Source organism: Stigmatopora argus, chromosome 10 (assembly GCF_051989625.1).
Source record: "Stigmatopora argus isolate UIUO_Sarg chromosome 10, RoL_Sarg_1.0, whole genome shotgun sequence".
Lineage (NCBI taxonomy): Eukaryota > Metazoa > Chordata > Actinopteri > Syngnathiformes > Syngnathidae > Stigmatopora > Stigmatopora argus.
Window position 1 is genome coordinate 14328496 of NC_135396.1, and position 12388 is coordinate 14340883.

The 12388-nt window shown below is 39.6% G+C and overlaps 1 protein-coding gene across 2 annotated transcripts; it reads left to right on the plus strand.

Annotated features, from left to right (window-relative positions):
• The first annotated feature begins 431 nt into the window (after nt 1-431).
• taf15 (TAF15 RNA polymerase II, TATA box binding protein (TBP)-associated factor) lies at nt 432-11632 on the plus strand. Of its 2 annotated transcripts, XM_077611556.1 has the most exons (16): nt 486-624; nt 1309-1333; nt 2948-2978; nt 3059-3146; nt 3247-3319; nt 3414-3577; nt 4239-4404; nt 7014-7048; nt 7547-7579; nt 8419-8528; nt 8699-8828; nt 8914-9009; nt 9069-9147; nt 9229-9314; nt 9388-9526; nt 11248-11632. In XM_077611556.1, exons 1-16 carry the CDS (start codon nt 615-617, stop codon nt 11285-11287), a joined length of 1305 nt encoding a protein of 434 aa, XP_077467682.1. In that variant the 5' UTR covers nt 486-614; the 3' UTR covers nt 11288-11632. The 2 variants fall into 2 exon arrangements, with proteins under 2 accessions (XP_077467681.1, XP_077467682.1); XM_077611555.1 differs by lacking the exon at nt 7014-7048 and having other exon boundaries at nt 432-624.
• Nucleotides 11633-12388: the final 756 nt, after the last annotated feature.

Sequence of the window (12388 nt, forward strand, 5' to 3'; positions counted from 1 at the left end):
AAAAACATGCACGATTAGCCCTCCCAGTTTAAATGTATTGTCTGTCAATTCTCATTAGTGGCATGCAATGAGCTAAGTAAAAAAACTTTTGGGGGGAGTATTACATAGGGCAGCTAAACTGTTATTTTTATGCATATCAATTTAACTTTTTTTAAATATCGAATTAATGTATGCGATTGTTTTTAATTCTATAAATATATAGAAATAAAACTGATAGAAATATTTAAGTTTTTTTCATGATTTTATGTGTGTATATATGAGTAAACCATCTGCATTGTTTCGGTGGGGGGAAAGCACCATAACGACAAATCACTGCTTTTCAATCAATTAATCTTTTGGTATTAAAAGTAAACCTAATGAAAATGTTTTAACAACCCCTGATAATTATAGTAGGTATAGAAGTTTCTCTCCCGATATGTAACTCTTTTGAGCAGGAGGGGCGGTAGCGATGCGGAAGTTTGGATCATGACGCCAGAAGAAAAGCGTAGAAGAAGAAGCTTCTCAGGGAAGTGTAGCAGGTTGGCTAACACTCAATCGAGTGAGGTTGTATTACCATTACCGGGGATTCAACAACTTTTCAGGAGAAGCACGCCATCGGGTTTTAAGATAGCACAATGGCCACCGGTAAGAATATCATTCTATCATCCACTGAAGTTCGGATTGATTTGATTTCTGCGAATCCCAGTTGAAAATTAGCTAAATAACGTAATGTCGCCTGCTTACCGCGAGGCCTGCGGTGGGGCCCGTCTACTTTTTGGATCTGTCGTTTTGAATAGAACAAGTACATAGGTTAAAATTAAACTTATTTTGCGAGTTTTAAATTCAATCGTTACATTTGTAAGTTAAAATTAATTAACGCACTTGAAAATTCGTTAATGTTGTATCTTATAACCAAGTTAATAAAGCAAGCCAGGCAATGGTCGCTACCTAGCTTGGCCGAGTTACCCGATGGGCATGAATGTCTCTTTGTTTATAGCTACCGTTGACTTTCGTTTCAAGTAAGCTCATAAGATCGGGCTGATATGCATAGAATACAAATACACAATGTCCGATATCAGCTGACAAATTTGTTAAACCATATTCATTTTTTATTTTGATTGTTCATTTTATACAACTACGTTCAGGTTGATCCAAGGTTTAGTCATAGCCAGTTTTGACCGCCATTTTCACGCGTGAAGGCGTGTTCAGGCATGTGCCACTGTTGCACTTGAAATTCGAGATTTCTTTCCATTACAAGAACGTTTACTCTTCTACATTTTAATATAAACTGACCAAATTTCGCCCTCTCCCTGATATGCTTTTTTTCAGATTCGGGTTATGGTGGCTCACAGAAGTAAGTTTGCACATGCCATTCATTTATTCCTTTAAACTTTTAGAGTCCGACCCTAATTCTCAGTTTTTGCATGCCCTTGATGTTTCCTTTTATATTTAAGAGGAAAAACTTGTTTATTATGGCCTGGTTTGGTCCCTTTATTCTGGGTAAACATCACCTACATGTCTGAACTGTTTTTTTATCTTCCACAAAACCAAATATCAATTTTTTGGACCCATTAAGAAAAAAAATCCAGAATTTGTTATATTGATATCCTGTCTACAACCAAACCTGCTCGGTGAACTCTTGAAGTTTCGATAATATTTATTCAATGTGCAACTATGAACATTCAACTAGGAAAAATGAGACAAATTTAACTGAAACGTCAATTATGGTCATTGGCGTTTTTGGCCCTCATTCATAATATGGTCAAAGCATGTTTCATGCAGTTCAACAAGAGTCTCAAAGAAAACTGCAACTGGTTACAGCGTTGTAATAGTAAAATTTATTTTAATATTTTCAAGTACGCTTGCACACTCTCCTCAAATATAAATTCACCAATCTCCATGCAGACTCGTACTCGTTTTCCTCACATGTAACAATCGTCATTTCTGGATTCATCTCAGAATGCAATCATGGGATATGTATATCTCCATTCTAGGAAAATAAATCAAGATTTTGACAAACAGCTGATTCATGCTGGGTTTATTTATGAGGGCAATAAGCCTAAAATTGTAGGCAGTGGCTCCTTAGCCGGTAACCGGTCAAATAGTCCCAGGGGCTATTTAGCCGGTAACCTATTATTTAACATTGAGTGAATAGGGGATTTTCTAAACCATTCAACCAATCGTATTAAAATTTGATGTGGTATTGTCAATTGATAGATTTTAACATTGGGTGAATAGGGATTTAGTGACTATTATTTAGGCAGTGGCTCCATAGCCATAATTTCTTACTATTTACCCCACACAGAATTCTTACCGGCTAAATAGCCATATGGGGCCATATAGGCTATTTGACCGGTTACCGGCTAAATAGCCCCTGGGACGATTTGACCGGCTAAGGAGCCACTGCCATTATTTAACATTGAGTGAATAGGGGATTTTCTAAACCATTCAACCAATCTTATTGAAATTTGATGTTATTGTCAATTGATAGATTTTAACATTAGGTGAATAGGGATTTAATGACTATTATTTAGGCAGTGGTGCCGTAGCCGTAGTTTCTTATATTTACCCCACATAGAATTCTTACCGGCTAAATAGCCATATGGGGCCATATAGGCTATTTGACAGGTTACCGGCTAAATAGCCCTTGGGACTATTTGACCGGTTACCGGCTAAATAGCCCTTGGGACTATTTGACCGGTTACCGGCTAAGGAGCCACTGCCAAAATTGTACTGTCCCCCGTTTTACTTGGGGAGGATAATAACAAAGGTGAACCCCCACCAGGATGTGGCTGAGGTAATCACAAAGTTATGGGGCTTGAAAAAATGATTCCAGGGGCTTAACCCTCACGAGGCTGATGTAGCAGATTTGCCCTAACTAAATTACAGAAAAATCTGGCCTCATAATGTTAAGGTAAAGAATTAAAATCTTGAGGTTGCTAATTTGCCTCTCACGCTTGTCTTCCAGTTACAATTATGGCGGTCAGCAGAGTGGCCAGGTAAGTTCTGCTTTCACCCACTGATTAGTTGGTTTGCATTTGAAATTGTTTTTAATTTGTCCTTGTGTTTGTTTTATTAGAGTTATGGTCAAGGCCAAGGAAATGGAGCAAGCAGTTATGGGGGACAAGGTTATAGTGGTTATGGGGGTCAGCAATCTGGAGCACAAGGTATTGTATTATGTTGGATATGGAAACTGGATCGCTTTGTTCAAGGCTGAATGATGGTGAAGTGCGGATTTAAAAAAAAATCTGATTTGTTTTATGTTAGAGGGATATAGCCAGTCTCAAGGAAGCTTTGGGCAGCAACAGTCCTACGATAACTACGGACAGGAATCGTCTAGGTAAGCCTGCAACTTATGAGTTTGACAATTTGCAAGCCTTCAAAAAACACATTTTGTCAGACAATAAAACGGACCCATTTGTCTCACGCTACAGCGAAAAATCATATGGACAGCAGAGTTCATATGGTGGTCAAGGGCAAAGTGGAGATAGCTATGGTCAACAAGGATCATACGGAGGCCAGGGACAAGCTGGCGGAGGTGGAAGTGGAGGTGGAAGCGGAAGCGGAGGCGGAAGCAGTTATGGAAGATGGAATGACGGTGAGGGAGCGCCTCGCGGCAGCACCATGGGGCAGTCTTTCCCAACCATTTTTGAGCCGCAGCATACTTTTTGCATTGCAAAAATCTCAGGGCACACCACCAGCTGAAAATCTTCTAATTTTAAACTGTCATCTATACTTAGAATGTAAAGTCGTTCTCATCAAAGTTTTATCAACAGGAATCAAAGAAACCCAAGTGTTTCCATATATAATTTTTCACACCAGCCTTGCGTTGCCAAAAGTTGTCTGGACCCCGAACAACCTCTGGTTCATGTGATATAAAAATAAGTAATGTACTGATTTTATTCTCGCAATTTTATGACTTTTTCCCCCCAACATTTCGCCACTCTATTAATAGTATGCAAAAGTGTTTTGTGGTCACACAGATTTTACGTTGAACGGTTGATGCCAGTGAAACCAAACAATTTCCATTTCACGTTCCAATAAAAATAAGCAACAAATAAAATGTTATCTTGTAATATTACAATATGTACTTGTTGTTTGTTATGTTTCAATTTTACTCTCAGAATATTACAATGTATGCCTTCTTGGCACGTAATTTCCTGCGGCACACTTGAGCATCCCTCATGGCACAGTGGTTGGGAAACACTGCCGTAGAACATTGGTTTTGTTTCTCATCTGTCTTTCTGGAAATGTTTCAGGTGAAAGTGGTGGACAGGGTGGCAGGTATGGCCGTGACCAAGGAGACCGGTCAGAAGGAGGAGGCGGCGGTTACAGAGGCCGAGGTCGCGGCGGCTACGACCGAGGCGGTTACGATCGCAGCAGTGGCTTTGACCGTGGTGGAAGAGGCGGACCTCCTGGTATGGGGTAAGTTGCACAGTGCCACTACCCCTAAGGTACTTTTATGTTTCGTAACATGCCACACAACATCCATCAAACTGCATGCATGACATGAGGCCTCAAAACTCGTTTTTTAGTTATTGATTTTAAAATATAGTCTTGTATACAGGTTTTAATGAGAGAGCTCTGTTCCGCTGCTGACACAACCTGAATTTCTTTTGTAATACTATCGGAACTAAGAAAAGAGTAAATGGAGCCATAATGTGGAGTGCCTTAGTCGCAGCATGTAATATTCTGGCACAGTTTTGTGTCACCTCAGCCATTTGCTTGATAACCACTAGACAATGAATCAGAAGTGATTAAATATAAACTTGGTAAGTGTGGCAGTAAAATGTGTAGGACTCATTGGTGCCCTTTTGTATTCATCAATACCCTAGATAAGGTGGAATGGTTACTTCACACTCAATGGCTGACATAAACTGCATTTTGGAAGGGGGGGGGGTCGTCATGCGAGTGTGTATGTAAAACGATGTAATCAGTCTTGTAGCTTGACGTAGAGGTTTTGTCAACGTGGAATTTCCCCATCATGCCTGACAATCAATGAAATGTTGCACACTTCAATTTAAATTTAAGCAAATGCTTTTGTGGGTGAGAAATCGGGTACTTTAGCTCAGTGGTCCTCAACCATTCCCGGGCTGACGGGGAGACATGTATTTTTTGGAGGGGTGTGGCATAGTAGGCTTTAAAAGCCTGCCTTTTGGAAGGTCCGCCACCTGCAGGGCGTTCTATTCTGATATTCCTGCTGAATGAACGTCACGTGATGTTAGCCTTGTTTCTATATCTTAGGAGACTGCCATCAACGACTGAACTTCCGTTTTCGTTGTCACTATGTCCAAAAATGCTAACAATAAGTGGAACATCATTCGTTATAGACTTCTCGGGGACACATTTGAACATGGGATTTTTATAAAAACATTAAATGTGCAAAATAAAAATGAGTAAGCGTTAATGCATTGCAACTATATTCAGTGAAATGATAGGTTTTTTTTAAATTCATTTGTTTTTCCATTCCTTATATCCCCCCATGTCACTTTGTCACAGTATGTCCCAAAGGTTGGTGACCACTGCTTTACTTAGTTTATGATGGGGTGCTGGAGCCAATCCCAGCTGTCCCCCTGCCTCTGGCCCGGAGACAGCTGGGATTGCTCCAGCACCCCCCATGACCCTAATGAGAATTGAGCGGTTCAGAAAATGAGATGAAGGTATATGAAAACCCCCCACTTACTATTGTGCATCACACGTAAAGCCGTTTTTCTCTGCATGAGCTTTCTAGTACATGTTAGCCGTAGGCATGGGCCGATGGCAGTTTCTCAAAGTATGGTAACCGTAAGCAGGGAAATAGCATGATATCAAAATGGAAGCTCTAAAATGTATTGCTAACAAAAATTAGTTTTTTTAAATTAAAGCATTTACAATAAAAGGGAGAAAAACAGCATCTGCTTTGCTCCGGATGTAGTTTGGTCCCATGCGCCCATCTGCACCGTGGCTCGGACAGTTTAACGCTTTGGCACTGGGAGGTCCAGTTTGTAGGTGGCCAATTGTAATCATCAGTGTGCAGATTTCCAAAATGTCCCATTGGATGTCTGTGATATCTGAACTCTTAACATCTCCAAACTTCAAACCGGTTATCGGCACATGCCTAGACAGCAGTTTTCGTGGTTCACCTTTCTCAAGCTTTTGAGAAAACGAGTCAGAGTTTAAGTCACGATGCGAGCTTTCAGCAAATAGACATGTGCATTATGACTTGTCATGAAAATTCATACACGAGGACATCATTCGTGTTTTGTAAGGCCAATTGTGTGACATGGAGGGAAAAAATACCAGAAAACCAGCTGCTGCGAGATTTGCGTAAATCAGAATGCACGGCCAAAGGGGGGAGCATTACCATGTCGATTAACCGAAACATTTCAAGGTTCCGTTGAATCTAGAAAGGAAGTGTTTGAAAACACTTTGGTCTTTCCGTGTTCTGAGGATCATGTAGCTTTTGAACAAGGGACTCAAGCCGAAACACTGCGGAGGGACGTCATCAGCTGCTTCGCATTCAACAGGTTTCATTCAACTATTGTATGTTTGACAATGGCCAACATGTTTGTTCTGTTAACATGGATCTACATTTTATACTACAGGTGTTGACAGTGATTGAACTATAACAAGGACCTCATTTAACGGATGTCAAAACCGCACTCACTGGAAGATTGCGTATCAAGCCCTTCTCACCAATTTGGCCACACTAAAACACAAATTTGCCCGACTTTGATATTTCACCACAGTCTTATTATTTTTTTCTTAATTTTTTTTTGGATGGAAACCGTCAACACATTGGTTAAACTTGTGACCAAATGACGTGTGATAACTATCACACTTTACTCAATTCACTTGTCTGCCTGAGTCAGAACTACCTGGTTATTTTTCAACTGATAATTCTCAAAGACCAGCAATCCTCGTGCGAGACATTTCCACCATAGTCACACACACTGTCAAGCGTGCAAGTGCATACTGGTGGGATGTAGGGGGAGCTTTGAGCTCTCAGTTGGGACAAAGGAAAAGCCATCATATCTCCAATTTTTCCTCTGCAGAGGTGGTGACCGTGGTGGCTTCAAAAATTTCGGTGGTAAGTGACGAGCATCAGAACTGTGTCGGTGGGGAGGAAAAAAAACAACTTGAGTTAGCACTGAAGGAAAAAGTGGGGATAAAACAACTGATTGCCACCAATTTCGTGCTCAGAATGCAAGGGATTCTACTTATTCGGATTTCTCTTTAGTCTACGGTAACAGACATGGGGGGCCTGAGATGTAAAATAATGGTAATGGTTGCATGAAGACAAGGATTTGTGTATTTACATGGCAGGTGGTCCCTGGATGAAGAGCCAAACTAGAATTGAAAAAGTTGGTGGTATACCTATATAATATATAAAATGGCTGTTCTTGCGGAAAGGTGACTGAGTCCTCGGTATGAGAACCTCTAAGAAATGTAAATCTGGACTTCTAAATTTCTATACATTACTACTCTATATACCTCTGCTAGGGTGTGATTTCTTTAGCTGTAGTTAGAGTACAGGTGTTAAAGATCCCTTGCTCATGGCATCTTCCTCCTTTTACCTGTTTTTCAGGCTCTCGAGACTACGGCTCAAGGGATGACTCAGGTAAATATCAAACTGCTTTGTTTTCTGAGTTCTCTGTTCACCTAGAAAACATGCAAAGCCTGTAAATAGCGAATCCTACCAGTTTTTTTTAAAGCATGTTGCCAGTTTTAACAAATAAAATCGTAACATATATATACATAATTATAACATTTCTTTTCACAGCACTAAAATCCTACTGATGGTCAAAACAGTCGCGGTATCAAATTCAGTACTCTGTTATTCCTGGACAGATCAAAATGACATTTGGTAGTTATATTCTAAGGATGTGTAACTATTAATTCTGGGAGGCAAAAAAAAATACATATTTTAATCTCAGGGGATTAATTAAATTATTTAATCGTGAAAATAAAATTGCTAATCAGTTATTCCTAGGTGTGTCAGAATGAAATTTGGAATGTATGTTATGGCAATGTATACTCATCAATCCTTTGAGCTTTTTTAATTTTATTTTTTGTCTCGGAGCTGATTACTTAAATTGTTGATGTATTGTTTATTTTAATTTTAGTTAGCCAGTAGAGGGAGCTGGGTGGTCGTAGTCCATTTTGAACTTTCTTCTACACAACAGGTGGTCAGTGGGGGGAAACATATGTCGCATGCCCAGTACAACTGGTGCGCTTCCGACCATATCACCAGACATTTAAAATTTGTGTATACATTATATGCTTTATTTTCTAGCTTTGTTTTAGCATGCATGGTTGGGGTGGCAAAAGACTCCTGGTGTTCCAATGGATTTACAAAACACTGGGAGGAGCCCTGCTATTAAATTATCTGTATTGGATGCATTGGATTAAAAATGCTTGTTTATGAAAGAATTTGTTTTAATGCATTGTCTTTCACAGCTGGAGATCAGGACAACTCTGACAACAACACAATATTTGTCCAAGGCCTGTCTGAAGAGGCTACAGTTCAGGAAGTGGGTGACTTCTTCAAGCAAATTGGCATAATTAAGGTATGTAGTCATTTAATTGGAAAAGCTTGTATGCACAGGACCCAATCTTATGTAACTCACAGAGGTACAGAATTTTGTGATCCCTCTGAACTTGATCAGCAGTGGAGAGCTACATATGAGGATACACACTGGCACACTAAAATTCAAATGTTAAACTTTTGCATTTATAGGTCAATAAGAAGACTGGTCAGCTAATGATCAACCTGTACTCTGACAAGGCCACTGGTCGGCCAAAGGGTGAGGCTACAGTGTCCTTTGACGACCCACCCTCTGCCAAAGCTGCTATTGACTGGTTTGATGGTAATGCCCCTCACTCACAAAAAAATATAAACGGTTGGCTAATAGTCATTCACCGTCTTCTTCCTGAATCCGTTTATTATCGCAGGCAAAGAGTTCAATGGCAAACCCATCAAAGTGTCATTTGCCACCCGCAGAGCTGAGTTTACCCAGCGTGGCGGAGGACGGGGAGGAGGCACAAGAGGTTGGGAAAGGTAGTTGGGAAAATTCCCACAGCACCCTTACACTGTATTTCTGTCTCAGGTTTCAGAGGTCGTGGTGGTGGTGGAGGTGGAGGTCCTAACTTTGACATGAAGGGTGGAGACTGGCCTTGCCCCAATAGGTTTGTCTACGACAGAACAGAATGTTGACATTTGAAACTCATCTGTTTTACTCAAATTATCCTTTCTCCTGATTTCTTCAGCTCGTGCGGCAACATGAATTTTGCAAGGCGGCAAGAGTGTAACAAGTGTGGTGCCCCTAAACCAGGAGATGCGGGAGGATTTGGAGGTACCGACTTCTTGCCGTCAAACAATATCTGGGTGTTCCAAGCGCTCATGTAAAATATTAAATGACGTTTCAGATCGCGGGGGCAGAGGTGGTTACGGTGGCGACAGAGGGGGTGGATATCGTGGCCGTGGAGGATTCCGTGGTTCAGACCGAGGTGGTTATGGTGGTGACCGTGGTGGATACGGAGGGGGAGGATACAAAATGGGAGGAAGGTTGGTATTTATTTTTTTGCTTCAGAAAGTCATCTGCTCATAAAAAAAATACCTGTGACCGCACTGTAAAATGAGTGTGTAGGAAGGTTCCAAAAATGAAACCGTTTCACCAGGTGAAAGCTTTTGAATTTAGGTTTTAATTTTTGAAAATTAGCGTTCAAGAACCCCAATTTTTAAAAGCGACTCCACCAAAATCTCAGAAATGAGGAAAAAAAGCATAAAAATGATAAATTACTCATCAATTTTATTGATATTCAGATAATTTATCAATACTTTTCTGAGTATCACTCAAAAAATTATTCACTTGTGCTAACGTTGCACCCATTTTTATTTCCTGTGGGTGTGAGCTTACTGACGATGGTCAAATCAATGGGAATGACAAATGGTTTGAATTTGATCAATCTTGGTTGTTCATATTTAGTTACACTTATAAAAGTAGTAACTTTAAAATGAAATAAATTGGTCATTATTTCATAGCTGTAATCCACAATACATTTGTTTCTGTTGAACATTTTGTGAAAATCTGAGATACAGAGATGACTCAACTTTTAGTTTCTCAGGAAATGGAATATAGCTACAAAATGGATTATATGTTTGCCAATATAATTAGTCTTTCTGCTCATTTGGCTGTGCTGTGTCGCCTATTTGAAACTAAAGTTAAGCAATATTGCTTGTTTTGCTGAAATACTGTGCATGGTTGTGTATTTTGAGCTTACTTTGCCAGCATTGGCGTGGTTGACTTAACTTTAGAATGCAGTCGTACGTCTACTTACAAAATTAATTGGTTCCAGCACTATTTTCGGAACTTGAAAACTTCGTAAGCAGGTGTTCTTTATATGTAAATTCTCAAATTCGTTCCACGGTCCACACAACTACCAACTAAACCCTTTAAAATATAAGGAAATGATTTATTAATGTCTTAAAATAAATAACGCATTTGAAAATGTGCCCTGCACTGCTGAAATAGTTCCCCCCGTGGCCGTTATTATGGGAGACGTAATACCTGTTTGTCCGCCAGACGGGGGCAAGAGCCAGTTCTACCAGGGCTGAAAGCCATCCACTTTGTACTACATTATACTTTTACCTGTGCCCTGTGTGTGTGCGTATGAAATTATGTGCCGCGTTGCATTTGTATGGTTTTTAATAGCTTATTAAGAGGAATTGCAATCATTATTAAGGGGAGCATTTAGTCGAGGTGGACAGGTATGTAAGAATCTTGAAACATGGAGTTGTTGTGAGACAGCCAATTGAATTGAATGCTTTTACTGTCATTATGAGATACAATGAGGGCGATGAAATGAGGGCCCAGTAGAGGGTAGCGATGTCCTAAAGTGAGAATCAATGCATCCGTGGCAACATTTTCAAAATGAAATAACGGATAAGGAAATGCATTTACTTAAGGGGGATTTCGGAACTAGGATCTTTTTTGTATCTCAAGTCATTTATTTGCATATAAAAAAATTGTAACCTGAAAATTTTGTACCTAGAGGCATTTGTAAGTAGAGGTAACAATGAAGACTGGTTTTTGTTTATGTATGTTAAGCTGTAGAATACGAATATTCTGTTCAAATTAAACACTAACAATAATGATATCTTATTTTGAAGAAAATTGGGTGGGTTTGGCATAGGCAGTGATTAAAATGAGATTTAAGCAGCCAAATGAATACAGATTGATTGTATTTAGAATTTTTTTTTCACCAGTTGCAATTTATTGTTTCCAGAGGTGACCGGAGGGATGACCGGAGAGAGCGGCCATATTAAATTGTTGGCAGACAAGACAGCGCTACAGCCTCAGAGTTTGCCATAGAGAAAACTTTTGTCAAAGTCGAGGCATTTTGACATTGTGCCCCTTTTTCATAGACTGCAGCGAGTCATGAATAATGTTCCATCTACGTGAGGCAGTTTTTACTATGACAAGGACTTGTTGGCTGTGACGTGCGCGGATGAATTGTTTTATTTCTTTGTACATCTTTTAATTTTTCTGTCCGATTGTAGATGCAGATGTGTGGTAGACTCCATACCATTGTTTTGTATGAATGAAATAAAATGTTTTACTTTTGTTTTCTCTCCCCTCAACAAATATTAAACTGTGATCTTTCTTTTTGAGGTGTGTGCTTAAATAACTTGAATGGAAGAAAAATTGGGTGTCAAGCTGTGATTGTACATTTTTTTTTGCTGTTGACAGCTAATAATGGTCTATTTCCCATCTCCACTTAAAATCAGATTGGGTTTCTTGCTCTTAATTGTACTAAAAAAAAATGACCATTCACATGCAGTCATCCCTGTTTAAATAAATGAGGTGGTCAATGGCATCACTGGGATCCATGCAATAAGTTTAATACATACTAAGTTAAGAACATTTAACATTGTATTACTTTATACTTAGAATTTTAAATATGACAACATTAAATAACAATTTTAAAATATAGTATTTGTTAATGACCAATGTGCTTTAGAGTCCAGTGTCACCTTTTAGGTAATTGTCTGCTGTAATAACCCCTAACTTTAATAGGAATAAATGAATTGGAGATATTTTGCTGCGAATGACAGGAAATGAAAATAAATGTACCCACATTCCAAAGTCATGCATGGTAGGTAGATTGGACACTAAATTTCCACCTGGCGTGAATGGTTGTTTGTCTCCTTATGCCCTGCGATTGGCTGGCCACCAATTCAGGATGTGTCCCCTGCCTCTGTCCCAAAGTCAGCTGGGATAGGCTCCAGCACCCCCGCAACCGGAAGCGGTTCAGAAAATGAATAAAATAAAATAGCTGAAACCTAACTTGGGGGAAAAAGGCAATAAATGGCATTTGCAGGGCACACCATGGAATTAAGAGTATCATTAGTAATTATAAGAAGCAC

Coding starts and splice junctions, on each gene's coding strand:
- taf15 (XM_077611555.1), top strand. CDS start 466: ATGACGCCAGAAGAAAAGCGTAGAAGAAGAAGCTTCTCAGGGAAGTGT. Junction 3,147..3,246: donor TCAGCAATCTGGAGCACAAG/GTATTGTATTAT, acceptor GTTTTATGTTAG/AGGGATATAGCCAGTCTCAA. Junction 8,829..8,913: donor TGCTATTGACTGGTTTGATG/GTAATGCCCCTC, acceptor TTATTATCGCAG/GCAAAGAGTTCAATGGCAAA.